At 40.1% G+C, this 26,593-nt stretch overlaps 4 protein-coding genes across 11 annotated transcripts in view; 2 read left to right on the plus strand and 2 right to left on the minus strand.

The window, feature by feature from the left end:
* Positions 1-7,435, plus strand: part of zmiz2 (zinc finger, MIZ-type containing 2) — a 34,627-nt gene extending 27,192 nt beyond the window's left edge. For all 7 annotated transcript variants that reach the window (XM_058411142.1, XM_058411145.1, XM_058411144.1 and 4 more), the window contains 10 exons: positions 51-192; positions 1,002-1,212; positions 1,626-1,731; positions 1,826-1,983; positions 2,343-2,410; positions 3,318-3,386; positions 3,477-3,721; positions 4,041-4,210; positions 4,658-4,897; positions 4,992-7,435. In XM_058411142.1, coding sequence (XP_058267125.1) covers positions 51-192; positions 1,002-1,212; positions 1,626-1,731; positions 1,826-1,983; positions 2,343-2,410; positions 3,318-3,386; positions 3,477-3,721; positions 4,041-4,210; positions 4,658-4,897; positions 4,992-5,099 — 1,517 coding nt within the window. In that variant the 3' untranslated portion in view covers positions 5,100-7,435. The remainder of the gene's footprint in view (positions 1-50; positions 193-1,001; positions 1,213-1,625; positions 1,732-1,825; positions 1,984-2,342; positions 2,411-3,317; positions 3,387-3,476; positions 3,722-4,040; positions 4,211-4,657; positions 4,898-4,991) is intronic.
* Positions 7,436-8,387: 952 nt separating this feature from the next.
* Positions 8,388-13,290, plus strand: ppiab (peptidylprolyl isomerase Ab (cyclophilin A)). Its single transcript, XM_058411154.1, has 5 exons — positions 8,388-8,547; positions 11,831-11,861; positions 11,951-12,039; positions 12,158-12,330; positions 13,005-13,290. Exons 1-5 carry the CDS (start codon positions 8,479-8,481, stop codon positions 13,135-13,137), a joined length of 495 nt encoding a protein of 164 aa, XP_058267137.1. The 5' UTR covers positions 8,388-8,478; the 3' UTR covers positions 13,138-13,290.
* Positions 12,686-20,449, minus strand: LOC131366575 (RING finger protein 122). Its single transcript, XM_058411155.1, has 6 exons — positions 20,225-20,449; positions 19,213-19,363; positions 15,324-15,369; positions 15,197-15,238; positions 15,004-15,086; positions 12,686-14,024 (listed from the first exon to the last, which is right to left on the minus strand). The coding sequence occupies exons 2-6, from the start codon at positions 19,341-19,343 to the stop codon at positions 13,919-13,921; spliced, it is 408 nt and encodes a 135-aa protein (XP_058267138.1). The 5' UTR covers positions 19,344-19,363; positions 20,225-20,449; the 3' UTR covers positions 12,686-13,918.
* Positions 20,450-22,123: 1,674 nt separating this feature from the next.
* ccar2 (cell cycle and apoptosis regulator 2) overlaps positions 22,124-26,593 on the minus strand; it is a 34,428-nt gene continuing 29,958 nt past the window's right edge. For both annotated transcript variants that reach the window (XM_058411150.1, XM_058411149.1), the window contains exons 13-18: positions 26,272-26,472; positions 25,390-25,512; positions 25,130-25,238; positions 24,842-25,039; positions 22,422-22,579; positions 22,124-22,338 (exon numbers count right to left, since the gene is read on the minus strand). In XM_058411150.1, coding sequence (XP_058267133.1) covers positions 22,291-22,338; positions 22,422-22,579; positions 24,842-25,039; positions 25,130-25,238; positions 25,390-25,512; positions 26,272-26,472 — 837 coding nt within the window. In that variant the 3' untranslated portion in view covers positions 22,124-22,290. The remainder of the gene's footprint in view (positions 22,339-22,421; positions 22,580-24,841; positions 25,040-25,129; positions 25,239-25,389; positions 25,513-26,271; positions 26,473-26,593) is intronic.

Raw genomic sequence — 26,593 nt, forward strand, 5'->3', positions numbered from 1 at the left:
AAAAAAAAAAAAATAGCTATCATGCAGTCTAACACTTCCTCTGTGTAAAGGAAACCCAAGCGATGACCTGCGGCTGACTTTCCCTGTTCGGGACGGGGTGGTACTGGAACCCTTCCGGCTGGAGCACAACCTGGCTGTCAGCAACCACGTCTTCCAGCTGCGTGACTCCGTCTACAAAACACTCATGATGAGGTCAGACACACTGTTCACACTAACCACACACTAGGGCCTCATCCCATGATCCCCATCCCTGGCTCTTGTATCTTTGCTTAAATATTCTTGGATCTTTGCATGAATATATCTCCCTATTATAAATGTCGGGCATGAACTCATGTTTTTTGATATTTATTGCTTCTAAGTCATATAGTATGTGTTTACTGTGTATAAATACTAAGCGTAAGTATAATGTACTAAGAATAAGGTTGAATGTAACATTAGCTGGCTAACAATGGCTGCACAGGAATGGGGAACAACTGATTACACTACAGCACAGCGCACAAGGTCATACATCTAAACTACTGATATTCCACATCTTCTCACATTTAAACACATCAAACTAAAACAGATATTATGTGCCAGCACTTTAGTAGCATTGAAAGCTTTTGACTCCTTTCTGGGGTGATATAAAGGATACCACTTTTTACCCACTTTTTTTCTGACTTTTGTGCTAAAACAGCAAGCAGACTGAATGGAAAATAAAATTCACTAAAGGGGAAAACACACAGGATGTGAAAGACACAGTTGTTATTGGTAGGGCTTAGTTCGCAAGCCTTAATCTTGTGAGCCAGTTAAAAACAAGTGGTCAGATCTTTATCTTTGGTCATTAAATTGGAGGAACTGCTTATTATTAAGTAGTGCTCAGGTGTTGGCTTGCTTGTTTTTGGCACACATTTGCAAAATATGCTTTCTTGAAAAATATAGTGGTAGTAGTAAAATTCTGGTTGTATACACACAATACAGTCTGTACTGATGTCATGTACTGGATTGTATTGTTTGCTTAGGCCAGACCTGGAGTTGCAGTTTAAGTGCTACCATCATGAAGACCGGCAGATGAACACCAACTGGCCGGCCTCTGTGCAGGTGAGCGTGAACGCCACGCCCCTCACCATCGAGCGAGGCGACAACAAAACCTCCCACAAGCCTCTTTACCTGAAACACGTGTGTCAGCCTGGTCGGAACACCATCCAGATTACAGTCACCGCCTGTTGCTGTGTAAGTATTTGTGTCTGTGCTTTCTGACACTTGTTTAATTTGTGTTCAATATGAAAGCAGCTATGACGAGAGAGATTAGAATAAAATTGTGATTAGAATCATAAGTGTTACATCCATGCTAACACTGGGTTCTGGGCTAGTGGAGGAATGGCAACTGTTATAGTTTATATGAAGAAACACCTTCAAAACCCACACATAGAGTACCCCTGATCACATGAGAGTGAGTTTAACTCACTAAGGATGAAAGCGAAATTAACCAACACAGGAAAGGGCACAAAGTAAAGAAGAATATAAATTGGACATTTGCCTTTCTCATATCATACTATGCTGCCTGTGATAACTGTGAGAAATATATTATGTTAAGTATGATATATGTTTGACATATTTTTAACATATTTTCACCTCTTCTCCAGTCTCATCTGTTCGTACTGCAGCTGGTCCACCGGCCCTCGGTGCGCTCTGTGCTGCAGGGTCTTATGAAGAAGAGGCTCCTTCCAGCCGAGCATTGTGTCACCAAAAGTAAGCCTCAGTCCTGCCAGTTCACTCTTTGTTTACATTGAGTATAAAATATTGCATGGATCACAGTCATTCATCTTCACTTCTCTGCTGCCAGTCAAGAGAAACTTCAGCAGCGGAACCATACCGGGAACTCCTGGGTTAAACGGCGAGGATGGCGTGGAGCAGACGGCCATCAAGGTTTCCCTCAAGTGTCCAATCACTTTCCGACGCATCCAGCTTCCAGCTCGGGGTCATGACTGCAGGCACATACAGGTGAGAGGATGAAGGGAGTGAGTCCTGCTTTCTAACATTGTGCAATAAATAACATTTGAAATTGAGAGTTGAGGGTTTTCTTAAACCTTATATTCAACTTCAGCCAGTGTTTGGTTAGGATAAGGATCAAGCTGTTTGTTGTATGTATCAAGCTAATAAAAGTATGCTAAGCATATTGTTTGAGCTCCAAATATTTCTTTTGTATATTGGTTCCATAGAGCTCTGCCTATAAAAATGGTGAGTAAACAAGTAACCCGCTCACTAGATGCTCTAATTACTGGTGTTTGTACCATTAACATGCTGTCATGCTTTATAGATTAGTAAACGTACCCTTCTCTGTGCCTGTGTTTCCCCCGCAGTGTTTTGACCTGGAGTCGTACCTGCAGCTTAACTGTGAGAGGGGGACTTGGCGCTGTCCTGTGTGCAAGTAAGAGTCCTTTCCTGTTGCGCAAGACATTTTTAGAGTTATCACATTTAACCTCATGTGAAATGGAATTAGATGAAGTGCTATCCATAAAAAAAACATTAACGCTTCAGACACCCCCTTAGGTACTGTTAGTCATAAAGGGATGGATTGCTCATTTGAGAAGTGAGCTTCTGAAGCAGAACATACACACACCGTTTGCACCTTGTATAACATTTAATGTGCAGACACTTGATCCAAATGGACAGTTTAATGCAAAAGTCAACCTTACCCCAGGAAAGTAAGGCTCACATATAGAGGAAAAACACTTTTAAATTACATTGTGTTATATTTACATACTTGTTGGAGGATATGATAATAGTCATAAATCTTTTAACTTAACTAGCAAACCTGATCATGCATTATTAAGTTAGATTAGCTATCACTTTTTGGCAACAAATATCAACGGACTGGGGAGCACAACTGAAGTTGCAAATGCTTATGGGCTAGCTAATGATTTTAAGACAAAACATATATGTATTACCAGACAAAATATCTAGTGTCTCAATGATGCTAAGCTTGTGCAGGCAGTGAGACACTTATTAATGTATAATCAATACTAGGTTCAGATGCCACGTGTAACTCTGGAAATTGTCCAGATTAACTATGAGCTAAGCAGTTTACCATAGCTTGATTTAGCTGGGCAACCTTTCAAGCATTATTCTTTTCACTCTCTTTAGTAATTTATTAATCCCTAGAAGCAAAACACATGGTTTTCCTTTTTAAAATAACGGAAAAGTGATTTAATCAAATGTTCCAGCAACCACTTTAATTTCAACACTACCGCTAAAACCAGAACTACCACCACAACTTATGAAAAAGGACCCTTATGCTACAATGCTCAAATCGCTTGTGCTGGTTTTTTTTGTAGCAAGACAGCTCTTCTGGAGGGACTAGAAGTGGATCAGTATATGCTGGGCATTCTCATCTATATACAGAAGTAAGTTATTGTACATTGTTGTGAACTTAGTTCAGTCATTGTGAAATGATTTCCAGTGCTCTTTAACCTGAATTTGAATGTGTTTTATAGCTCGGACTACGAGGAGATCACTATTGATCCAGTGTGTAGTTGGAAGCCAGTCCCTGTGAAGTCTGACCTACATATTAAAGAAGATCCGGACGGTCCAGCACTGAAACGATGTCGCACCCTCAGCCCCAGTCACATGATCCTGCCCAGTGTTATGGAGATGATCGCTGCGTTGGGCCCGGCCTCGTCACCCTACCAGTCCTTACCACAAGGCGGCAGCAGCAGCACGCCAGATTACCCCAGTCAAGGTTGTTAATTATTTTGGATCATGCATACTGAAGATACATTAGATCTCTCTCTACAATGCCTCAAATACAGCAGTTAGAAAACATTGTAACTGCTTTTTATGTGTTTTAGAGGACAGTTAAACCTTCTTCAAGCCAGATCAATAGCTGTTGTGAGATGGAAGAGAAGTAGTAAGAGGGTGGGAAAATATAGATAGAACATTAATAGATAAAGCTGTGTAGACAGATAAGCAATGCCTGACTGTTCTGAATAATGAAGTCCACCTTTTTAGCTTGAATACTGAATGTTGATGGAGTACATTTTGTTTCCCTGGTCTCTTAGCCGGTTCGGGATATTCCAGTCAGCCTGGCTTCTCAGATTTCCCCAACGCCCCCGGGACTCCAACCTTGGGCGAGTTTTCCTCGGGTCCTCCGCCCCTCTCTTACCAGTCTGACCTTCCCAGTGGCCTACTGACACCTGAGAAACCCGTGGGGCACCCCATGTCTGGACAGGTAGCAAATCTACACTATTTGTGCCTCTGACAAGTATTTTAGCATATCATGTATTTATTTTTTGGCCTGTATTTAAAGAATTTAATATCCAAATATGTAACTCAGGGCTTAAGTAACTTGACTGGAAGAACATACCTTACACCAGTGACGTGCCTTAGTTGCATCAACATCCTGCAGCGAAAGCAGCTGATCGCTTTACGGCCCTGTGTGCTGCATGTGAGAGTAAGAGCTCCTTGACTGGTTCTGGAGGCGACAGAATGACCTGCTACACCCTCAGCCATGTCACTGACAGCTGCTACTCTGAACCACAGCTTTCGCACACTTAAAGCTTCTGCTTTTAGGCACACATTTTGTTTCTCTGTATGCACCTACAGTTCCATGATCACTTATGTCACACTCTGATTTCCCCTTTTCCTCTTTTTTGTTTCTTTTTTTCTCTTTTTGTAGATTCCCCACTCAAGTCGCATGGACCCATCCCACAACCCCCTTCAACAGCAACAACAACAACAACCACAGCAGCCGCAGCAGCAACAGCAGCATCAGCCTCTCCATGGCAGTTCCAACCTGGGTGGCCCAGGAGGACCCATGCATTCACGCAACTCCAACCAGAATCCCCGGCTGCACACGGATAGCTTTGGCCTGGGTGGTCCCGGTGGGCCAGGAGATGTAACAGAGCCTGGTCTTGATGTGAGTCACCAAGTCATTTGGTTTATGCCAGATCTTAACGACAGAAATGACAGATCAACAACCCTAATACTGTCTGTTCTCTTCGATTTTCTAGCTGCTCCCAGAGCTAACAAACCCAGATGAGCTGCTGACCTACCTGGGTCCTCCTGACCTCCCTAACAACAGCAATGATGACCTGCTCTCGCTGTTTGAGAGCAACTGAATTCACACACAGCTTGCACACCACCTCTAGCTTTGCCACACCATCCTTTAAAAAAAACAGCAGTAAATACTTCTAGCACGCTACAAGGGTGTTTGGGGGATCAGGGATTGGAATCCTCACAAACATTTGAGTCTAATTATTGGCCTGCTCTGTTCCTTTGAGACTGGAATGCAGAAATGCTCATAGCAAGGAAGGTGCAGAAGATATAATCTGACTTTGACGTTACTGTTAGTCTGCCTCTGAAAAATGTCATGGTTTTATTGTGTTTTTATTATTATTTTTTTTCTTAATTTGAAGAGTCCATTTTATATTTCCAGCTCCTGCAACACCCATTTGTAGAAAAAGCACCTCATCTGATGTCTAACTTGTGCTTGGTGTAAATTACATTGCATTTAAAGTTTATGGAATTTGCCCATTGTCATTTATTCTTGATAATGATTTAATCAATTGTGAAGTACTGACATTCTTTAAAAATCCAGAATTTGTCGATAACAAGAAGAACCGAATTTTCATAAAGCTACGGGATCTTTGAGAATGACATCAGAACAAAAAAGCCAACATATGTCTGGCCTCTGTTGTAACTTGAATGCATGTAAAATGTTGGGAATGCCAATGGACCCTGCAAACACAAGACACGGACATGCCTTACCTCAAAAAAAAAAAAAAAAAGAAAAATCTCCACCAGTAAGCTCGCATGCTATCTTATATGCCCACACCATTACTTGATCTCACAAATTTGTACTTGAAGTCCAGGAGTTAGCTTATACTTTGTGTTAGGAGCCTCTTTCAAGCCTGCATGCCCTTGTCCTTCGCCTTGCTGTTTAGAGATGCAGTCACAAAGCGTATCTCGCTGTAGCATCAAAGAAACGTACTGTACTCATTTGCCGGACTTAAAAAAAAAAAAAAAAAAAAAAAAAAATAGGTTGTGTCTAGAAGGAGGGGCTTTGAGTCCTGCCTAGCCACTGTAGATATGAGTAAAACTTTCAATCCCTGGGAGTGTGTTCACGCAAGATGAAATAGAAGAAGCACACATTAATGCACAGACATAACACAAGCTACACCAAGTGTGTTTCTTGCACACGCACTCCTCTAGTTGCAGCTGTTTGCCTCCTGGCTCCTTCTCCTTCAACAATGGTGTCTTCCTGCACTGTTGGCACAAAGTCCTGTGCTGATTGTACACAAGAGAAGGAACAAAAGTCTCAATCCTGATCGTTTTCTATCCACACAGCCTTTACCTTTTATTAGGCACCGTGTTATTTTAGTTTGCCTTTAGATATGCAATATCTCCATCACTCAGCAGAAGGACTCGGCAGAAACAAGAGGTCTCGCAGAGCACAAGCATCCCAATCACACATCTCAGACAGGGTATCTCTCTCACAAAATGCACACACAAGCTCGCAAAATGCAACTCTGTTATTTTAAGAGTGCATTCAGGTCTTAAAATATTGCAGTAGTGGATTTCGTCTCTGACATCCGGATTGTTCATTTTTGCAGTATGATGACCTCTTGATAGTCTGGTCTTAATGGCAGTACCCATTACTTGTTACTAATGAGGAACAATTAGGGAGCTGGGTTTGAAAATATGTACAGATATAGGATTATTATTGTTACAGATGTATACACTCTCTGTACCCCATGATAAAACACGCATACACTTTAAACACTATGACAGTTTTTTTTTTTGTTTTTTTTGTTTGTTTTTTCTTTTTGTCCGAAAAGCTCTTGTTCCTTTTCAGTTCGCAAAAAGAGACTCGCTGGAGAGAGGAGGACAGTCTGATGCCCTGTATCCTGTCTTGTCTTACTTTATTATTTATGATTGCTCTCTGGATGCTGTCGGCTATGTGCAGTTTGTATCCTAAACAATCCAGGGAGAGTCAGGAGTTCTTGGATGTGCAATTGTTTTTGAAGACATTTGTGTATCATACAATTTTATCTTTTGATTATATATAATTATTGTTATTATAATAATTATAAAGATAATTGGTGGACCTGTATGCATCTCTCTTATGTGTGTTATCTAGCAAAGTTTATGAATTTGAGAAAAAAAAAGAAAAAAAAAAAAAAGAAGGAAAAAAAAGTTCATTTCACCATCAGTTCTGTGACCATGAAGGGTTTCAATAAGAGAGCAGAGAAGTGACTTTGAGACCAGAATTATGTCACTTACTTTTCATCCAACTGTTAAGAAAAAAAATGTTTGACCGTCATGTGTAGGTGAATCCTTTACGTTTTAATGATGGAATTAAACTTGAATAATCTTAATCATTTTTTTTTTTGTTTGTTTTTCTAAAGATGTGAAATATTTCCATTATGTTTTTTAAGTAAAGACTTAATCCCCATCCTGTTGCATTTGGGTTATTTGTGATTGTGTGATCACTGCTGGGTCGAAAATGCTTCCCAGTGGGAAGTGGACTAAATGCCTACATTCAAGTTTGACAGTTTGCTTTCTAAGATTTCTATTGTCTTTGGTTCAGTTACAAATCCACATTATATTTAGTGTGTAATTTATTGAATTGATGATTAAGCCAGCCGATAACTATACTTGCTCTATAATTATCATAGACCCCTAGCCGTGTTACACATACTCCTGGCACTTAAGCTGGTCCTTTAGTTTCATTAAATTGTCATTAAAGCACTATGTTTGTACACAATCCTAATAACCAGCCTCCTGCAGGACTCATTTAAAATCCCATTAGAAAAGCATCAGACAGGTGAGTCACATGTCACCTGTTCACCCATCAGGTGTCTGCACACTGTAGTATTAAAACCATGAACAATCCAAAATGCCATCATTAAGCAGTACACGCCATTACACAACCTCAGGGGAATGAAAACATGCAATGGCGTCCATGTTTTTTTTTTAACCAGTAAAGACTTCCCTGTTGTGCTATAACACGTTCGAATTTTAATCTTTATCCTGTATTTAAACTGACACAATAAAGACGTGAATAAGAGACACCATTTAAAACTTTTCATAGTCCATAAACATTCTGGCGCTCTTCGTGCTGATTTGTGCCATAATGGCGAATTGGATCCCCGGCCAACGCCCTCGCGCCATGACACACATCACTAACCGCGCGAATACAGACACACACCTACACGGTTTGCACAGTGCTGATTGGATAACATTTAGTGTCGTCAAGCGTTGATGCCAAGCGCGATGGGCCAATCAGAAGGAGGCTCACAGCGCAGCGCAGTCTCTTATTGGTTGTTTTGGATGTCAACCAACGGTCTCACGTCTACATATGTTCCAATAGGAAGCCGCTTCCGTCTTGCTTCTATATATTCAAGTTTTCGCTAACATTCGGTCTGCTACATCCTGCTCACGGCTCGCCTGGGTTTAACTTTTAATAGCAGAGAGTAAAACACGTCTGTGTCCGACATGACCAATCCCAAAGTGTTTTTCGACATCACCATCGATGGAATTCCTACAGGAAGGATTGTGATGGAGGTGAGAAGATAAAAATGATCTGCAGCGGAATTGTTAAATTTGCCAAAATATGATTAACGGTCAGACTCTCTCCGGTTAAACCTCGAGGATATCGTTACTCATACTGTTGCTAGTACTGTGGCAGAATTAGGGGATTTAGTTTCATAATTAAATTTAATTTCAGGGTATTTAGGACTCATTTAACCCTACACGTGTCTGTATATAAGCAATTGGTGCAACCTTAGGCTATAATAATAATAATAATAATAATAATAATAATTTATTATTATTATTATTATGTAGGCGACCTAGTGTCATTTTTAGTCTTTTGACTAGATTTAGTTGCATTCGCAGCTTTCCTGAGGGCTTCATTTTTAGGTTAAAGCTTCTGATGAGAGAGAAATTTTTCCACCTCGCGTTAAAATGGTCACGTGTTCCGTTTTAGACCAAGTTGAAAGACGAGTAACTGCACGTTTTGAGGAAATTACTGACGCCATCTTCGTTTCTATCTTGTTGAAAAGGTGCCATTTTAAATCGCCATTAAAATGCACATCTTTGCATAATTGGTTGTTTGCTCCATCCTGTGGCTTTAAGTATAGTGTATCCGTCTTCAGAGTAAAAATTTTTTGTTCTGCAGGGTCTGAATTTATCTGCGTCCGTAACTCATGGCGCATGCGCGCACGATTTTGTCGAAATTATTATTAGGTGTCTATTAATAGCGTTATTAAAGTGGTCGTCAGTCAGGTCGTTTTCGATTTTAGCATAAATAAACGTTACTACTGCTTAAGATAACTTTTTTTTTTTTTTTTTTTGCCTTAGACGGCATGGAGACTAATACAGCGGGACGACTTCTGAGCCTCCATGTCTTCACATGCCCGAAAACTAGACTTCAGAAGAGCCGAATGGAGATCAACGGTTGATTCAGCCACGTTAGCCTCAAAACACTGAAAACTCATAATTCGAAAAATTTGTCTCGCATTATACATGTTCTCTTAAAAAAAAAAAAAAAAACTTGTCCTTTAATGCTCAACTAGGCTAGTTTTTAGTAAATCCCTGTTGTGAATCGTGAGGTGTAGCTCACGCACGAATCGACTCTTTCCGGTGAGTCATATGGGCCAACTCGACACTCAGGCCTGCTTTGACCCGCTTACGGAAAATTCAGGATTTTGTAAACCTCGTGCATCTTTAGTGCCAATTTGAAATTCATTTATACTCGATTGTTATTTAATGAAAGTGAAGCCGTGTTTCAGTACAGCCATGCGGTGGTTTTACAATGATTTTTAAACCGTTCTTGTAACACATGCAGTGAAAAGTCTTTTTGGGAGGGAGGGAGTGTCGGTTCCTTTTGAAAAACGGAGCAGATTTGACTCCCTGAAAAAAAAACTGAATAACTATAGCCGACAGAGGGCGCACTGCTACATTCACCACTCTGGGGCGGTTGGGGAGAGGGGGGGACTGGTGTCTCAGACTTGCACTGATTAATTCAAATGTTGTGAAGCACAAACGTCATTAACATTTACCATCACAAAGCCTATATAAAGAGATGTAAATTGCTAGGTCGAATTAATACACTGATTTACACTGAACTCGAGTAGAGATCCTTAGTATTTGGTCCTTCAAAGCACAAGAAGGTTTTTAGAGAAAACTGGTAGAAATTTGGGGTAATTTGCAAGCTAGCACAACTACGTTTCAAAAGCAACTAACTTGGATGTGAGGTATTGTTACAGCATTTTAGTTCAGGTATCCACCCATAAGTACGTATTTGTGTGTGTCTAAGGGAATCTCATGGAATAACCCCGTTTAGCTATTCAGCAAACAGATGAGTTTTGGATTGATGTACTAACTGTGTAAACCTTTACATAATCCAGTCACGGTCAAAAATGCTGCCGTTGTTAGAGATGATTTTGTATTCAGCTTGCCTTCATGTGTTGTGTAGGAGCTGCATGTTTCAACATTTGAGTGCATTTCTATACTTGGATCAGCAATACATTGAAAATGTACTGTTATGGTTTTAGCATCTTAAAGTCTTGAAATATTCTAAAAGACCAGGAGCTTAAAAACTGGCTAGGCTACTACAGGACCTACAGGTTCTTTTTGAACCACTCCTTTGTTGCCTTGGCTGTGTTTTGGGTCATTGTCAGGCTGGAATATCCATCCACGACCCATTTTCAATGCCCTGGCTGAGGGAAGGAGGTTCTCATCCAAGATTTTATGGTACATGGCCCCATCCATTGTCCCTTTGATGCAGTGCAGTTGTCCTGTCACCTGCGGATGGTGCACTTGTCGTCATAGGCAGCATTCCTCCTCCAAACATGGCGAGTTGACCACAACACTTTCACCCAGTTCTCCTCTGAATCATTCAGATGTTCACTGGCAAACTTCAGATGAGCCTGTACATGTGCTTTCTTTATCAGGGGGACCTTACGGGTGCTACTGGATTTCAGTCTTTCATGGCGTAGTGTTACCAATTGTTTTCTTGGTGACTATGGTCCCAGCTGCCTTGAGATCATTGACACAATCCTCCAGTGTAATTCTGAGCTGATTCCTCGCCGTTCTCATGATCATTGAAACTCCATGAGGTGAGATCTTGCATGGAGCCCCAGACCGAGGAAGATTGACAGTCCTTTTGTGTTTCTTCCATTTGGGAATAATCGCAAAACTGCAAACAAACTTGTCACCTTTTCATTAAGCTGCTTGGTGATGGTCTTGTAGCTCATTCCAGCCTTGTGTAGTTCTACAATCTTGTCCCTGACATCCATGGACAGCTCTTTGGTCTTGGCCATGATGGAGAGTTTGGAATCTGATTGATTGCTTCCTTCTGTGGACAGGTGTCTTTCATACAGGTAACGAGCTGAGATTAAGAGCACCCCCCACCCACCCCCCTGGAGAGTGCTCCTACTGTAATCTCAGCTCATTACCTGTATAAGACACCTGGGAGCCAGAAATCTTTCTGATAGGGGATCAAATACATAATTCACTCATTAAAATGCAAATCAATGTAGAAATTTTCTGAAAGGTGTTTGTGGATTTTTTTTTTTTTTTTTTTTTTTTTTTTTTTTTTTTTTTTGTTCTGTCTCTCACTGTTCAAATACACCTACCATTAATATTAAAGACTGAACATGTCTCTGTTAGTGGGCAAATGTACAAAATCAGCAGGGGATCAAATTTTTTCCCTCACTGTAAATAACTGGGCAAAGTGTGGCTTTGTTTCTGCCCATTTGTGCATTGGTGATTATACACAGAGCAGTGAATGCATGTTGAAATCAGCAGATCCTGATCTTTTTCGCTCTTTGTTTCTCCTCAGCTGAGAGCAGATGTGGTCCCCAAGACTGCTGGTGAGTTTCATTTCTTTTCTGGTGTTATCTCCTCTGTGACTAATGACCATTAAAAAATTAATGTTTCTTCTTTGATCATCTCTATACAGAGAACTTTCGAGCTCTGTGCACTGGAGAGAAAGGTTATGGTTACAAGGGTTCTGGCTTCCACCGTGTCATCCCACAGTTCATGTGCCAGGTAAAGCCCTGCTCCTTCTCTCTAAATACCTCTAAAGTAGATCAAGATTGTTTTCATACTGGGGCATTACACCACTTGGGTTATTAATTGGATCTGAATTGCTCTTCCAACTCTTTAGGGTGGCGACTTCACAAATCACAATGGAACTGGTGGAAAGTCCATCTATGGCAGCAAGTTTGCAGATGAGAACTTCACTCTGAAGCACACAGGACCTGGCATTCTGTCCATGGCAAACGCAGGAGCCAACACCAATGGCTCACAGTTTTTCATCTGCACTGCGAAAACCAGCTGGTGAGGGCTCTGTTAAATTTTTCTCTCCTCCCTTTGCATGGGAGATGCAATGTAACGCCTTATAAATACTATTAATAATGCTTTTCTTTATTTATGCTTTTTTTTTTTTTTATTAGAGGAACATATTTTAAGCTTCCAACACTAGGTGTTTCAGTTGTCTGCATCTGTCTGGTTTTTGTCGTGATTTTAATAAAACAAGTGTTCTGCATATCTCTGCCCTGAAAATACTTCCATAGTGCAAGACCTGCTTACAGTTTTACTTCTGACCTAAAGTGCTGACACTGGAGACTCCTTCCATAATGACACTGAGCTGTTACTATAGAAATATTAATGTTGCTTAGACCTTGAATGACTCTTTTTATTTAATTTTTTTTCCTCTCCTCTTCAGTTTCAGTCAGTCTGTGACTAGTGTAGCTTTCGTATTAATGTATTTCTGTTCACTGCAGTTGAGGTGCTGTAGCCTTAGTGGATAGGGGTTCATGGTGTGAATTTAAAATGCCCGGTTTCAGTACCTTTTAAAATCCTTAAACCAGACTGCCTTGCACGAAGCTCATGAGCTGCTGTCATGTGATTGAGTAAATAAGTGTACCAGTGTTCCAATTTAAAGTGGACGATCAATATGTAACCCAACAGCCAAGTGTCATGCTCATGCTCTCCCTCTTCCCTCTGCACAGGCTGGATGGCAAGCACGTTGTGTTCGGAAGCGTGGTTGAGGGCATAAACGTCGTCAGGGCTATTGAAGCCAGGGGACATGATTCCGGCAAGTGCACTGCCAAGGTCGTCATCAGTAACTGTGGCCAACTTTAAATACTGCTTCCACTCGACACCTAGCTTCAGTCTCGTGCATTCCTTTCTCTTCCTTTAATTTCCTCATTCCTATTATTGAAACACTTGTTACAAAAAATACAGTGATGTCATAAATAGAACATTTAACAAAAATATTAAAGGTGGAACAAGAAACCTTTTGATCTGTTTTGTTTTATTATGATTGCCTCCAAGATGTCAAATGTTTTGTTTATTCAAGCATCAAGCTTTTCAAACCATAGAATATCATTCCTTAGAAATTTCTAGGCCCAACGTGGTGGTTATATAATTGATTTTTCAAAACGGTGCTGCTGCATTTTTTTTATTTTTTATTTATTTTCATATGTCCCACAGGCAGCAGGAACAGCACAAGAATTAGTTTTTTACAAATCAAGTTGGATATTTTAAACAGACCTAATACTTCCTGGAATCCTAGCACTATATTTAGAAGTTGTTGGAACTAAAAACTGTAATTTAATGGAAAAGGAAATCAAGGTGTATTTACTGTGCACTGTATGCATTTTGAGAGGAAAATAAATCTGAAAACTTCTCAATGTTCTATGAATTGACACATTTAGTCATAAATTAGCAATTCAATGTAATACATTTCGGCTTTGTTTACATAATCTCACCTCAACTGGCACATGTTTTTATCCTACCATTGCCAGAATACCAGCCTGTTGTACGTGTTGTGTATTGTAGCAGATCTTGGTCCTTTCCGACTCTAGACGTCCTGCTGCAGGATGTTGACTGGAGCGTTTGTACTCGAGCTTGTGCTAGTTATTTACACCAGTTCATCCAGTATGCTGCCGATGTGCTTGTTAGGTGCACCAATTGGTTTGTTGCACATGGGACACACACAGCGCACCTCCAGCCACTTTAACAGACACCTGCAGCACAGGAACATTCAGGATGAGGACAAAAAGCACATCAACAGTACTGAGGTTCATCTTCCTATCTAATTAATCATTATTTCATGATAGTTTTAGATGTATAGCCACCCAGATTATTGAAATGCTACACTGTGGAAAGTAAGTATCTACCAAATATTGATGTCATGATAATTACTAAGCCTTTAGTCATGGCTGCTATCACTATTACCTGTCCTCAGACATGCAAACATGTCTGACATCTTGTTAAAACCTACCCTGAGCATTTCTGTTTTGAAGTGTTAAGTGTACCTTCACTGAGATGCATTCAGACATCAACTGTCTAAATGTTCCCTTATATTTCATGAGCGTAAACACTGCCTGAAATGTTAAGCTTGAATGGGTGTTTCTTATTCTCAAACACGGATGGATGTGTAGACAATCGACAAAGTTCACCAAGTGGCAGTGGCATAAGGAGAGGCTGGTGAGGGAAGGACTGGTTACTAATATGTATTTTCAAACAGGAAGGAAGCTATTGAAAAGAAACTATTTCAGACATTTGACTGTTGTAGTAACCCGAGCTTGTTTGGCTCGATTCCAGAATGTAACGAGTTTGTCTGCTCCAGTGATAATTCCATATAAACCACTCCTGGAGTCATAGCGCTAAGGAGAATCTGGGACAGATGCACAGCATACCCGAAAACCTAATGCTAGCACCACCTAGTGGCAGAGGCATGGAAATGGTCAGCGTTGACAGTGCTGTGCGGTAAACTCAACTGTGGTGAGGTCAGGGTCACTCCACTTCACATGGAGCTCCATCAAACTCAGAGCGATGAACTATTTTCAGGATTAGATCAGATGCCGTCTTATTACCCTTTTAGGAAAGCAGATTTCTAAGGTTCACTGGCGATTTTGTTTAGTACCCATCACATTATATCTCTCATCTTTGAGGTATTAGCACAATGAAGACCTGCACCTCTTCAGCATTGCTGAAGGTTACCTTTTGTGAAAGCTGTGTTGGCATGGCAACATTGCAAGTTCGTCTTTTATTCTGAAGTCCTCTAAACACACAGCGCATGTTTGCTAAAGGACAGAAGAAGACAGAGCAGCCTGGTTACTGAGCACCTCTAAACTACACTTTATTTATTGATTCATTGATTAGATATTTACATTAAAAAAAAAAGAAAACTTACCCCATGAATATTCAAGTGCTTTGTCTCATCCTTCAATACAACCTGCAAGAAATATCAAGGACACTTGAGTGTACTCAGATCTTTTATCCCGCAGGTTGTTGTGTTGTGTCTGCTGAGTCATATTTACCAGCTTGTAGGCCAATCTCTCAGACTGGGCTTGATGTCGCAATTTACTGAAAGACACAGGAGCACAATGAGTCAGGAAGACAAGAATGAAGAGAATGGCTTTATAATTAGACAATCGCTGAGCAGTTTTAACTAACTACCTTCTGCTGTGGCTTCTTTCTCCTGTAGACCAGCTGGAATGCACTTTTTTCATATATACTTACCTGTTTTATCAGTAGCAATTAAAAAGTATTTAGAAATATTAAAAATTCCCTTTTTTAACAGCAAATACTGCATTCTCTTCAGAATCACATTTGCTTTCTCACATTTCTTATGTTTCTACTTTTACTAAAATATACAATTTGGAAATGTAATTCTCTAAACCGTACCTGGCTTTATAAAATAAACTTCATTTCTGTGCTATTTTCTCAATCACATAATTATGTGAAACGAGTGCTCAGTGGATTTCCATTGGCACATAAAATGAAAAAACAAAACTACACTTATGAGCCTGAACCAGCACAGAATGGTGCAAAAAATAGTCCTGTAGTGGAAATATGCCTAAAAGCTACTAACCTGCCAGGAGAGCCACACTGGGCTAAACTGTCAGTGAGTCAGTCAGGTAATCTGTGAGTGAATGGGTGAGTCAGTGAATGAGGCGGTCAGTCAGTTAATCTGTGAGTGAATGGGTGAGTCAGTGAGTGAGGGAGTCAGTCTGTTAATCTGTGAGTCAGTGAGTGAGGGAGTCAGTCTGTTAATCTGTGAGTGAATGGGTGAGTCAGTGAATGAGGCGGTCAGTCAGTTAATCTGTGAGTGAATGGGTGAGTCAGTGAGTGAGGGAGTCAGTCTGTTAATCTGTGAGTCAGTGAGTGAGGGAGTCAGTCAGTTAATCTGTGAGTGAATGGGTGAGTCAGTGAATGAGGCGGTCAGTCGGTTAATCTGTGAGTGAATGGGTGAGTCAGTGAGTGAGGGAGTCAGTCTGTTAATCTGTGAGTCAGTGAGTGAGGGAGTCAGTCTGTTAATCTGTGAGTGAATGGGTGAGTCAGTGAGTGAGGGAGTCAGTCTGTTAATCTGTGAGTGAATGGGTGAGTCAGTGAGTGAGGGAGTCAGTCAGTTAATCTGTGAGTGAATGGGTGAGTCAGTGAGTGAGGGAGTCAGTCTGTTAATCTGTGAGTGAATGGGTGAGTCAGTGAGTGAGGGAGTCAGTCTGTTAATCTGTGAGTGAATGGGTGAGTCAGTGAGTGAGGGAGTCAGTCTGTTAATCTGTGAGTGAATGGGTGAATCAGTGAATGAGGCGGGCGGTCAGTTAATCCATGAGTGAATGGGTGAGTCAGTGAGTGAGGCGGTCGGTCAGTTAATCCGTGAGTGTATGGGTGAATCAATGAATGAGGTGGTCGGTCAGTTAATCTGTGAGTGAATGAGTCAATGAGTGAGGCGGTTGGTCAGTTAATCCATGAGTGAATGGGTGAGTCAGTGAGTGAGTCAGTTAATCCATGAGTGAATGGGTGAGTCAGTGAGTGAGTCTGTTAATCTGTGAGTGAATGGGTGAGTCAGTGAGTGAGGGAGTCAGTCTGTTAATCTGTGAGTGAATGGGTGAGTCAGTGAGTGAGGGAGTCAGTCTGTTAATCTGTGAGTGAATGGGTGAATCAGTGAATGAGGCGGGCGGTCAGTTAATCCATGAGTGAATGGGTGAGTCAGTGAGTGAGGCGGTCGGTCAGTTAATCCGTGAGTGTATGGGTGAATCAATGAATGAGGTGGTCGGTCAGTTAATCTGTGAGTGAATGAGTCAATGAGTGAGGCGGTTGGTCAGTTAATCCATGAGTGAATGGGTGAGTCAGTGAGTGAGTCAGTTAATCCATGAGTGAATGGGTGAGTCAGTGAGTGAGTCAGTTAATCCGTGAGTGAATGTGTGAGTCAGTCAGTGAGGCGGTCGGTCAGTTAATCCATGAGTGAATGGGTGAGTCAGTGAGTGAGGTGCTTGGTCAGTTAATCCGTGAGTGAATGGGTGAGTCAGTGAGTGAGGCGGTTGGTCAGTTAATCAATGAGTGAAAGGGTGAGTCAGTGAGTGAGGCGGTTGGTCAGTTAATCCATGAGTGAATGGGTGAGTCAGTTAATCCGTGAGTGAATGTGTGAGTCAGTCAGTGAGGCGGTCGGTCAGTTAATCCATGAGTGAATGGGTGAGTCAGTGAGTGAGGCGGTTGGTCAGTTAATCCATGAGTGAATGGGTGAGTCAGTGAGTGAGGCGGTCGGTCAGTTAAACCGTGAGTGAATGGGTGAGTCAGTCGAGTGAGGCGGTCGGTCAGTTAATCCGTGAGTGAATGGCTGAGTCAGTGAGTTAGGCGGTTGGTCAGTTAAATCATGAGTAAATGTGTGAGTCAGTGGGTGAGGTTGTCGGTCAGTTAATTCGTGATTGAATGGGTGAGTCAGTGAATGAGGCAGTCGGTCAGTTAAGTGAGTCAGTGAGTGAGTCAGTTAATTCGTGAGTGTATGGGTGAGTCAGTGAGTGAGGTGGTCGGTCAGTTATCCCGTGAGTAATTGGGTGAGTCAGTGAATGTGGGAGTCAGTCAGTTAATCCATGAGTGAATGGGTGAGTCGGTAAGTAAGGAGGTCGGTCAGTTAATCCGTGAGTGAACGGCTGAGTCAGTGAGTGAGGGAGTAAGGCGTTTAGTAAGTGAGTGAGTGGGTATGTGAATGGATGAGAGTCTGAGCGAGTGAGGCAGTCAATCAGTTAGTGTATGGGAGAATAACTAAGTCAGTGGGTGAGTGAGTAAATGAGTGAGTCAGGCATCCAGTAAGTGAATGGGTGGGTCAGTGAGGGACACAGTCAGACAGTCAATCAATCAGTGGGTGAATCAGTTAGTGAGTAGGTGATTCAGTCAGTCAGGTATTCAGAAGCACTGACCAGTGAGTGAATAAATCAGTCAATCAATCTGAGTCAGTGAGTTAGTCAGTCAATCAGTAAGTGAATCATTGAGAGAGGTAGTCAGTCATTCAATCAATCAGTGAGTGAGGTAGTCAATCTGTAGGTCAGTCACTGAGTGAGTCAGTCATTTACAAGCCAAGTCCATGAGAAACTTGATGAGAAACAGATCTGAAACTTATCTAGCAGTTACTGTACACAATGTTTAAAAATCCCTGAAACACTGATGTACACTGAGATACACTCACACCAGCAGCACCCACACTACAATCCCTGTCACAGCTGTGATAAGAACAGTGTATCATCCAAATAATATCTGGCCAGTGTTGTGTCTGTTGTGTTCCCTTTCCATTGTTGGATATGGTAAACAGTGCTAAAACCTCTGCATTAAAACAGGCTGAAAGTTTGATATTTACATCTATATAATGCCCCTATAAAAAAGGTTTGCCATACATGGAATGGTTAAAGAGTTTAGCTAGGTGTCACTGTTCACTTTCCCATCGGTGGAGTGGAACAATCCTATAATTATTCTTCTGACACAGAACATTGCAATGCAAATCTTAATCTTATCCACTTTTTTTCGTCCACATGGATTTGTCAAACAAAGGTGAGGCTGCTGAGTGCCAAGAATAGCAACAGGAAAAAGATGGGGTGATATGATCTGCTGCTGAATTGTTTGAGCCAGGAAGTATCTAAGGCCAGAGGAAGTCCCTTAGACCTGGTGTCTATCAAATACATTATCAAAATGACAGTATCTAATAAGTGCGCAAATGCTGTCTAGTGTTTCACAAACTCGAAATATTTTTGTTTCTAATCCCAGCACCAGGTCAGCAGATCCATCCCAAACGACACTAAATATTGTAAAGAACAGGGACATAGCAAAAGCACTGACTAGATCCAAGGCATATCATATTGTTGTACAGTTGATGACCAAGAGCTGAAAATGATGCTGGCTGCATACAAATAAACAGGCAAGCGCTATGAAATTTACCTTATAAAGCAGCAGCAAAATATCAGGCTCAAGATGAAGACAAATATCCCGGTGCCGAAGATGACTATGTAAATATTCAAAACTAGGTCCTGAAAGGCAACAGCAGGCATAGTGCTCTCGAAGCGGATCATCCCCTGTAATTCGAGGTGCCCTGCAAGAGACAAAGTAAAAAAGGTGAACTGATTGAAGGTTGTAGGTGCGAGTACACTAAGATTCCTGTCAGAGTACTGATACAAAGAAACACGAAACCTCTTCAAATTACTCCTGGTATGTGTTACAGCTTTTTCTTTGAAAATGTTATTGTTCTGCATACTTCGAGACCAGCTTTTTTCCCCCCCAAACAAACAACCATTTGATACTTAACGTTGATTATTTGGTGACAAACAATAACGATGGGAAAATGTACAGTACATTAATCCTATTTTCCATTTAAACAGACATTCATTACATATTCATGCAGATTAACAAAAAGACAGACTTTAGACTTTTCATACTATTTCTACTGTTGTGTTCTCTTCATTTTTGTCATTATTCTTGAATCACAGAAAAGCACTATGACTATCTGTAGTATGATATCTATGTTGTTCATCTGCATTTTATTTGAATAAATAAGTACTACAAAGCTGTCTGACTGAAAATTTCAATAATGTGCTGTACATTTTCCCCATCATTATTGTTTGCCACCAAATAATTAGTGATAAACCATTTGACTGAAAACAAAATGGTGGTCTCTGGTCTTTTTCTCAGAACTGTACTGTGTTCATACATGACTTCATACATACATGAGGGGAAAATCACGTAGCTATTAAAACTACTTTAAGTCTACGTCGTGTTTCTAAGGGTCACAACTTTTTAGTTAGAAACCGTTTCTGAATATAAATAAGAAAATATACATGTACAGAAACTGGCTAGATGTCGACGAGAAGAAATGTTGTGTTGTGTTGTTGGGGTTTTTTTTTATTCCTGAAATACTTAGTGCGCGCGCGCGCAGCTAACAATGTTAACAGCTCACCATTCTGAAAGGGTCCGTCGAAGATTTGGATGAAGATGGCGCCTCTGTTTTTAAATATTTCAGTCGATTTCTTTGGAAATAAGGCATTCTCCGGCGAAAGGTCTCCGGTGCTTGTTAGCCAGACTCCATGTGTAGATGAGAGGAGGCGGAGGATGCGGTCACGACACGGCTGCTGATGCTACTGTTTACGTTGCTGCCGTGATGGCGGTGTGTTCAAGTCATGCAGGAGAAGGGGAAGGTTATGCAACGCACTAATATAAAACACTTACAGAATATGCTATTACATCTGATCATAGATTTTGTGTTGTTGTTGTTGTTTTACACGCGATGATGTGACTCACATGTGATCACATGTAAACAACACGTCAAAGTTCAGCCCTGAAATTAGACGAGACCCCCCAAGTACCACACGTGTGTCTGTGAAACAGTATGTCATCATTTCTTATTATACTCAAAAATAAGAGAGCCATGCATAAAGATAAGGTGAAAATAGCAATACATGTGCTGCATATGAAACGTGTGGGAGGCACGTGTAAGTTCCATGTGTGACATCCACGTGACATTTAAAGCATCTCATGAGCTTGGTCACTTTATCTAAAATAGTTGTGGCCATTTTCTCGATTGTTTTATACGTTGAAGCATAACAAAAAAAAACAAACAAACATACAGCTAAGTGTCACGTGTGTCTAATTTCATGGTCAGATGAAAATGAACTATATGAATCTGTTTACCAACAATGAAGAGTATTAAAGTGTGTGTAGACTGAAGTATTTGGAGATCTAAGAAGTGATGAGTGTTATGGTGGTAGTTTGTGGTGATAGAGAGGTGGAAAGACCAAAGGATTAAAGTGCTGCTGCATCTGTCTCTTTAAGTAGAGATGAAAAAAAGATACCATTAAAGATTACAAGTCTATTTTACCATTACATTTCTATTATTAATTAAAAGAAAAACTGATTATTTGTAATTAATAATGAACTAAAGTTTGGGAGCATTTTGCTATTAACTACTCGTGGATCTATAACAAATACTGATTAACGACATCGTCAGTGTTATCCCTTCGATTGCTTACTCTAATGCCTATAATATAAAAGATGATACTCAAGAGCATCCCACTGCAGAGTAACACAACAGCCTGATGGAGACGTGTACACGCTGAATTTCTCTTCTCTGGGTGTTACTGAATAAGATTATTACAATAAATCCATCCATAGATTAATTTTTCTGAAGGAATTAACCTACACAGGGTCACAAGGAGTGTTACTTAGTTTGCAGCACTTGTTTCTTAAACTTGTCTGACTACACGTTTCTCTATATGACACATTTAAATGCTTTGACACTTTAAACATATATTTTATAACCGTATGTATGAGTTAAATATTTGTTTATTGTAATAATTCATTTGAAACAAGTTATAAGTCACAATGGCATTTTTTATTGTTGGATCACAGGAGTGCACAAAAGAACTGAAAACATGACAATTGGTGATACAAGTGACTCATAAATTAAGGGAAGAAAGTCCAGAAGTCACACTATAGCCGCTGAGACAAGCAGTGAAGCAGAGTCAGGTTTATCTTTAGGTGTCTGTTATTGCAGTAGTCCAAACAAATTCCTGACAACAACAGTGATCCCTTACCGAGACCATTAAGTTCAACTTTCTGAAAACAGAGACACAAAAAAAACTGCAACAAGACATCCTTCAGTCTCAGCAGCACTGATGGCCGATATACACACAACTATTCATGTTTTTACACAAGAGGACCAAAAAAAAAAATTAAAAAGTCAACATTTTAATATCATTCTACTACGTATGTGATTAAACAAACAAAGTAATTATACGAAATAAAGACATTAACCTCCCCATCTTAATACATCTGCGCAGGTTACTCAAACATTTCTTTAAAAAAAATGTACGGCTGAAATGTCAAACGGAGCGATTCTGAGGTTTTGAAAATTAAAAAAAATGTACAACTCCATTAAATATCCCAAGAGAGATTTAAAAGAGGTGAAAAAGAAATTGGTTTCGAGGTTTTACAAATGCCCCTGTTGACTCTGCCATGTGAAGAAACTTAGTCTTTTTCTGCTTTCAAGTCCTTTGTCCTTGTGAGGCTTGTCGTCTGTAAAGTAAAAACTGAAGTAAGTGTCTTCATTTTTAAAAAATGTAAAAGGAACAAAAGGCAGAAAATTTATGGGTCTTTACCTGATCTACCATTTTTTGCATCTTCTCGATGACAGTGAGCATGTGGCCGGCGTTCTCTTTTAGAGTCTTCTCATAGGTTTTGTTTAAGGCTTCGACTTTCTCTAACCTGGACTTCAGCTGCTCCTGTTCATCCGAGTCCGGCCTCGCCTTGGCTTCCTCTGAAAATACAAACATGCGCAAACTTTAATCCACGGTTCATTAACACTTAATTCATCCTAAAACCAAGTATTATACTTTTATCTTCAGTGACATTATACACATGTAAATCTGTATATGTATTTTATTATTAGCGAATAATAATTAGGTACCTAAACAAATAAACAAATTATTGTGTAGAATGATGGTTATTAGTTGCTCTAATGAAACTTTCAAATAAAATAAAAACTTGGCATTTGGCTACTCAGCAGAGGTGGTTTTGTTATTACTGATATACGGTTGATCCATTATCTATAAAAGCAGCTCTGATAGATTCAATTCAACTTATTTGTATATAGCGTTTTTAACAATGGACATTTTCAAGTCACAGGTTTCTATAACAACAGTTTTCTGGTTCACAGGAACTTGTAAGATTGAATATATACCTAAAGGTTATTTAACAAAGAAAGCACTTTTGAAACTGATGTAAAGCTGTAATTTTGAGGTTTCCATTATGTCTTCAGGACAGAGAGCTTTGTGCTTTAGAACTTTATGCCTTATAATTTTTTTTTCTATCTTTCTGTACTTCTGTAAAGCTTCTTTGAGACAAAGTCCATTGTTAAAAGTGCTATACAAATAAATTGACTGTTAGTAGTAGCAGCTGCTATAAAGTAAGTGATAACAGGAACTAAGCTGTTCCATAAAGTTAAAATATAATTATAAATAAAAGAATGTGCTCGGATCTCAGCGTGTCTGGCAGACATTTCATCTTGGATGATGGTTCATCCAAGGTGATTCATCCACAGCCCAGGATCTTGCATTATCTCTGAACAACCCCACTGCTCACAACTTTGGGGTAACCATGGACAATCAACTGTCCTTTTCCTCCCATGTTGCTAATGTGATACGCTCTTGTCAGTTTCTTCTGTACAACATCAGAAGGAATCAAATATTCCTATCCACACAGGCTACTCAAGTGCTTGTTCAGTCTCTGGTCATTAGAGACTGGACTACTGCACCTCTTTACTGGCAGGTCTTCCTCTGAATGCAATTCGTCCACTGCATATGATCTGAAATGCAGCTGCATGACTTGTTTTCAACCTGCCCAAGTTCTCCCACACCACCCCACTACTGCACTCCACTGGCTTCCGGTAGCTGCACACATCAGATTCAAAATAATGATGTTTGCCTACAAAGCCAAGAATGGACCAGCACCACCTTACCTCAAAGATCTTATTACTCCTCACACTGCACCTCAGATCCACTAGCACTGCCCGACTGGTCCCACCATCTCTCAGGGTAAAAGGTAGGTTTACAATCTAGACTCTTCTCTGTTCTGTCACCGAGCCGGTGGAATGAACTTCCCCTACATGTCCGTATAGCCAAGTCACTGTTTTCAAATGACGGATAAAGACCTACCTCTTCCTGAAACACTTAAACTAGCTCTTATTTTTTCACTGTTTTATGTATTGTTATATGTGTCTGTGACCTATTGAACCAGTGTTAATGTATTCATTGATAGAAACTTTAAAGCACTTTTGTACATCGCCCTGTATAAGAGAGTCTGCCAGAAATGTAAATGTATGTAAATGGATAAAAAGTACATAGAATCACTTATTATTGCTGTAGTATAAGATTATTTCCTTGTAACATTACGTCCCTTTGTTTTTTATTCCTTAATTATCGTCAATTTCAGGATACACTTTATGATTATCTGGTATAAACCATGTATAAGACAACTTTAAAATAAATAATGAACGTAATCAGTGAACTTATTTTAAACTGTCAAACACTCATCTTTCAGAACGAAACGACTCTACTAATATTTTAGATGGTTTTATTTGCCTCTTCCTCTGTTCTTATTTAGTGAACATGCGGATTAAAAAAATTCAGAAAAAAAACTTAATGCAGCTGTAATCAGTATTGGCAAAAGTAAATATTGTGATAATATCACAGATTCTGTATGAAAAAATGCTGCAAAAAGTGTGTTTAAAAATAACAACTAAGAGTGAATGTCTGGCATACAGTAAGTGGCGATACACACACGGACCTGGAATCCATTGAAGGCAGCTTTAAAAGGAACTGAGATGACATGTTTTTCCTCCTAAGTATTCCCTACTGCACTGGCAATTTGTTTAAAAAAAGACTTTTCCAGATTTTCACTTTCCAGAAGAAAACTATATTGAGAAATGAAGCGCTAAGTGGTTTTTCCTCACATACACCTCTGCTTTAACACTAGCAGTGAACCCTCCAGAGAGGGAGGGACCTCGTTTTCCATGCTGTACCGAGCATTGCCTGCAGTTCAGCGAGCCGTTTCTCCATCTCGTGCTGTGCTGCTTTGCTGCTTTCGAGGTGCTGCAGCAGGTTGGGGATGTTCACAACGGTCCCTTTGTAGTTTACGACATCGGGGTTGGCGTTGTTGGATGAGCGACGGGTAGAGCCCTTCTCCTTACGAGGCAGACCGGGCAGCAGGGATTTATTTCCTAATGGCAGAGATGGTGACACAAAACAAAATGAAGAATATATTCTTGTGAAGTGTGTGATTGGGTAAGCTGTATGTTGTTACATCGTACCCTCTGCGCTGAGGTCACAGGCTACCTCGTCTGAGTCAGTCCAGCGAGAGCACAGCTTACGGTACATGCACTTCCCGTCCACTGACATTTTTCTGGCCAGATCCTTTGCCTGAGAAATTTATATAAATACTTATAATAATAATAATAATAATAATATTATATATATATATATATATATATATATATATATATATATATATATATATATATATATATATATATATATAACACTTTAATGCTCATTTTTAACTGAAACAGACCTGAGCATTGGTGAGGTAGAGTCCAAGGGAGAGCAGAATGTTTTGAACATCTTCTTCTTTCAGGGAGCCAGAGAGCTGCCGATCAAAAAACACCCACGACAAAAGGACCCTACGGGGAAGCTCCTTAATAGGGAGTCAGAGAGAGAGAGATAGAGAGAGATAGAGAGAGAGAGAGAGAGAGAGAGAGAGAGAGAGAGAGAAACACTGAATGGTTTACTTGTTTAATCCACTGTCAGGGAAGTAAATAGCTTATGCAAAGGAAATAAAGTTTGAAAAAAAATAAAAAATTGTCAAAATGTTCGCTATGGACAGAAATCCACCTTACATTGAAAATTTTTAATTGATTAATTTTAATCCGTACATCATCTTATCCATTCATAAAGCAGTTTCTCCTCATTTTTCCCCCTCAAACTGAAACCATGCACAGAGGAGTCCAATATTTTGAATGTTCTGAGGAGACATTTATTTAGGATTTTTTAGAAATTTAGAAATTTTAAGGAGTCTCTAGTGTCAGTGCCCAATAAGAGTTTTACTAATCTCAAGCAGGAAGAAAAAAGCGGCAAGATAGCTAACAGTTCACAGCTGTTTTGTGGATGTAAGCATAAATGGATAAAAGTTATTTAAGTTTTGATTTGGAAAATTGCTGTGACATAACAGAAATAGAAGACTGCAGCATGTGCTGTTAAAGAACAATAATCAACTTTGGGGTGATCTCGCTTAATGTCCAGCTGCATCACACCACCCTGTTGATTAATTTCCAGCAGGCCCCAGTCTCAGTTTTGTTCCTTAAACGAGACACACTAAGATGTACCTGATCAGTGATGAGGTGTCATTTCAGAAAATAACAAAAACATAATACCATGAAAGTATATCTGCTCTTACTATGTCAGCACTCAGTGCTTCTTCACCCTCTGTGTGACTCTCAGGCTCTTCCTGAATCTCTGCCTGGTGCTCACTCTGTTCCGGTTCATCCTCCATTTTGGTCTCTTCCTCTTCCTCACCCCCTTCTTTGCTTGTTGTTTGCTTGGCATCACACTCTCCTTTCTTTCTGATGTCCTTACTCTCCTTTTTTGCCTCATCATCCTGATGGAGAAAATGAAAGGGCAAAGGGGGGAAGGAGGAGGTTAGGAAAATTGCAACATGTCCTTTGAAATGCAAATTGTTGAAAGTGAACATATTATTTAAACCGGTTCACATGAGACGT

The sequence above is a fragment of the Hemibagrus wyckioides genome, linkage group LG16, assembly GCF_019097595.1.
Source record: "Hemibagrus wyckioides isolate EC202008001 linkage group LG16, SWU_Hwy_1.0, whole genome shotgun sequence".
Taxonomy (NCBI): domain Eukaryota; kingdom Metazoa; phylum Chordata; class Actinopteri; order Siluriformes; family Bagridae; genus Hemibagrus; species Hemibagrus wyckioides.

Bases quoted from the DNA above. Each gene is read 5' to 3' on its own strand.
- ppiab (XM_058411154.1), top strand. From the start codon at position 8,479: ATGACCAATCCCAAAGTGTTTTTCGACATCACCATCGATGGAATTCCT. The intron at 11,862-11,950 runs GTGAGTTTCATT...ATCTCTATACAG, and splicing joins TGTGGTCCCCAAGACTGCTG to AGAACTTTCGAGCTCTGTGC. The intron at 12,331-13,004 runs GTGAGGGCTCTG...CCCTCTGCACAG, and splicing joins TGCACTGCGAAAACCAGCTG to GCTGGATGGCAAGCACGTTG.
- LOC131366575 (XM_058411155.1), bottom strand. From the start codon at position 19,343: ATGATCCGCTTCGAGAGCACTATGCCTGCTGTTGCCTTTCAGGACCTA. The intron at 15,239-15,323 runs GTAAATATGACT...TATTTCTTGCAG, and splicing joins AGAGATTGGCCTACAAGCTG to GTTGTATTGAAGGATGAGAC. The intron at 14,025-15,003 runs GTAACCTTCAGC...CCTGTGCTGCAG, and splicing joins CAACACAGCTTTCACAAAAG to GTGTCTGTTAAAGTGGCTGG.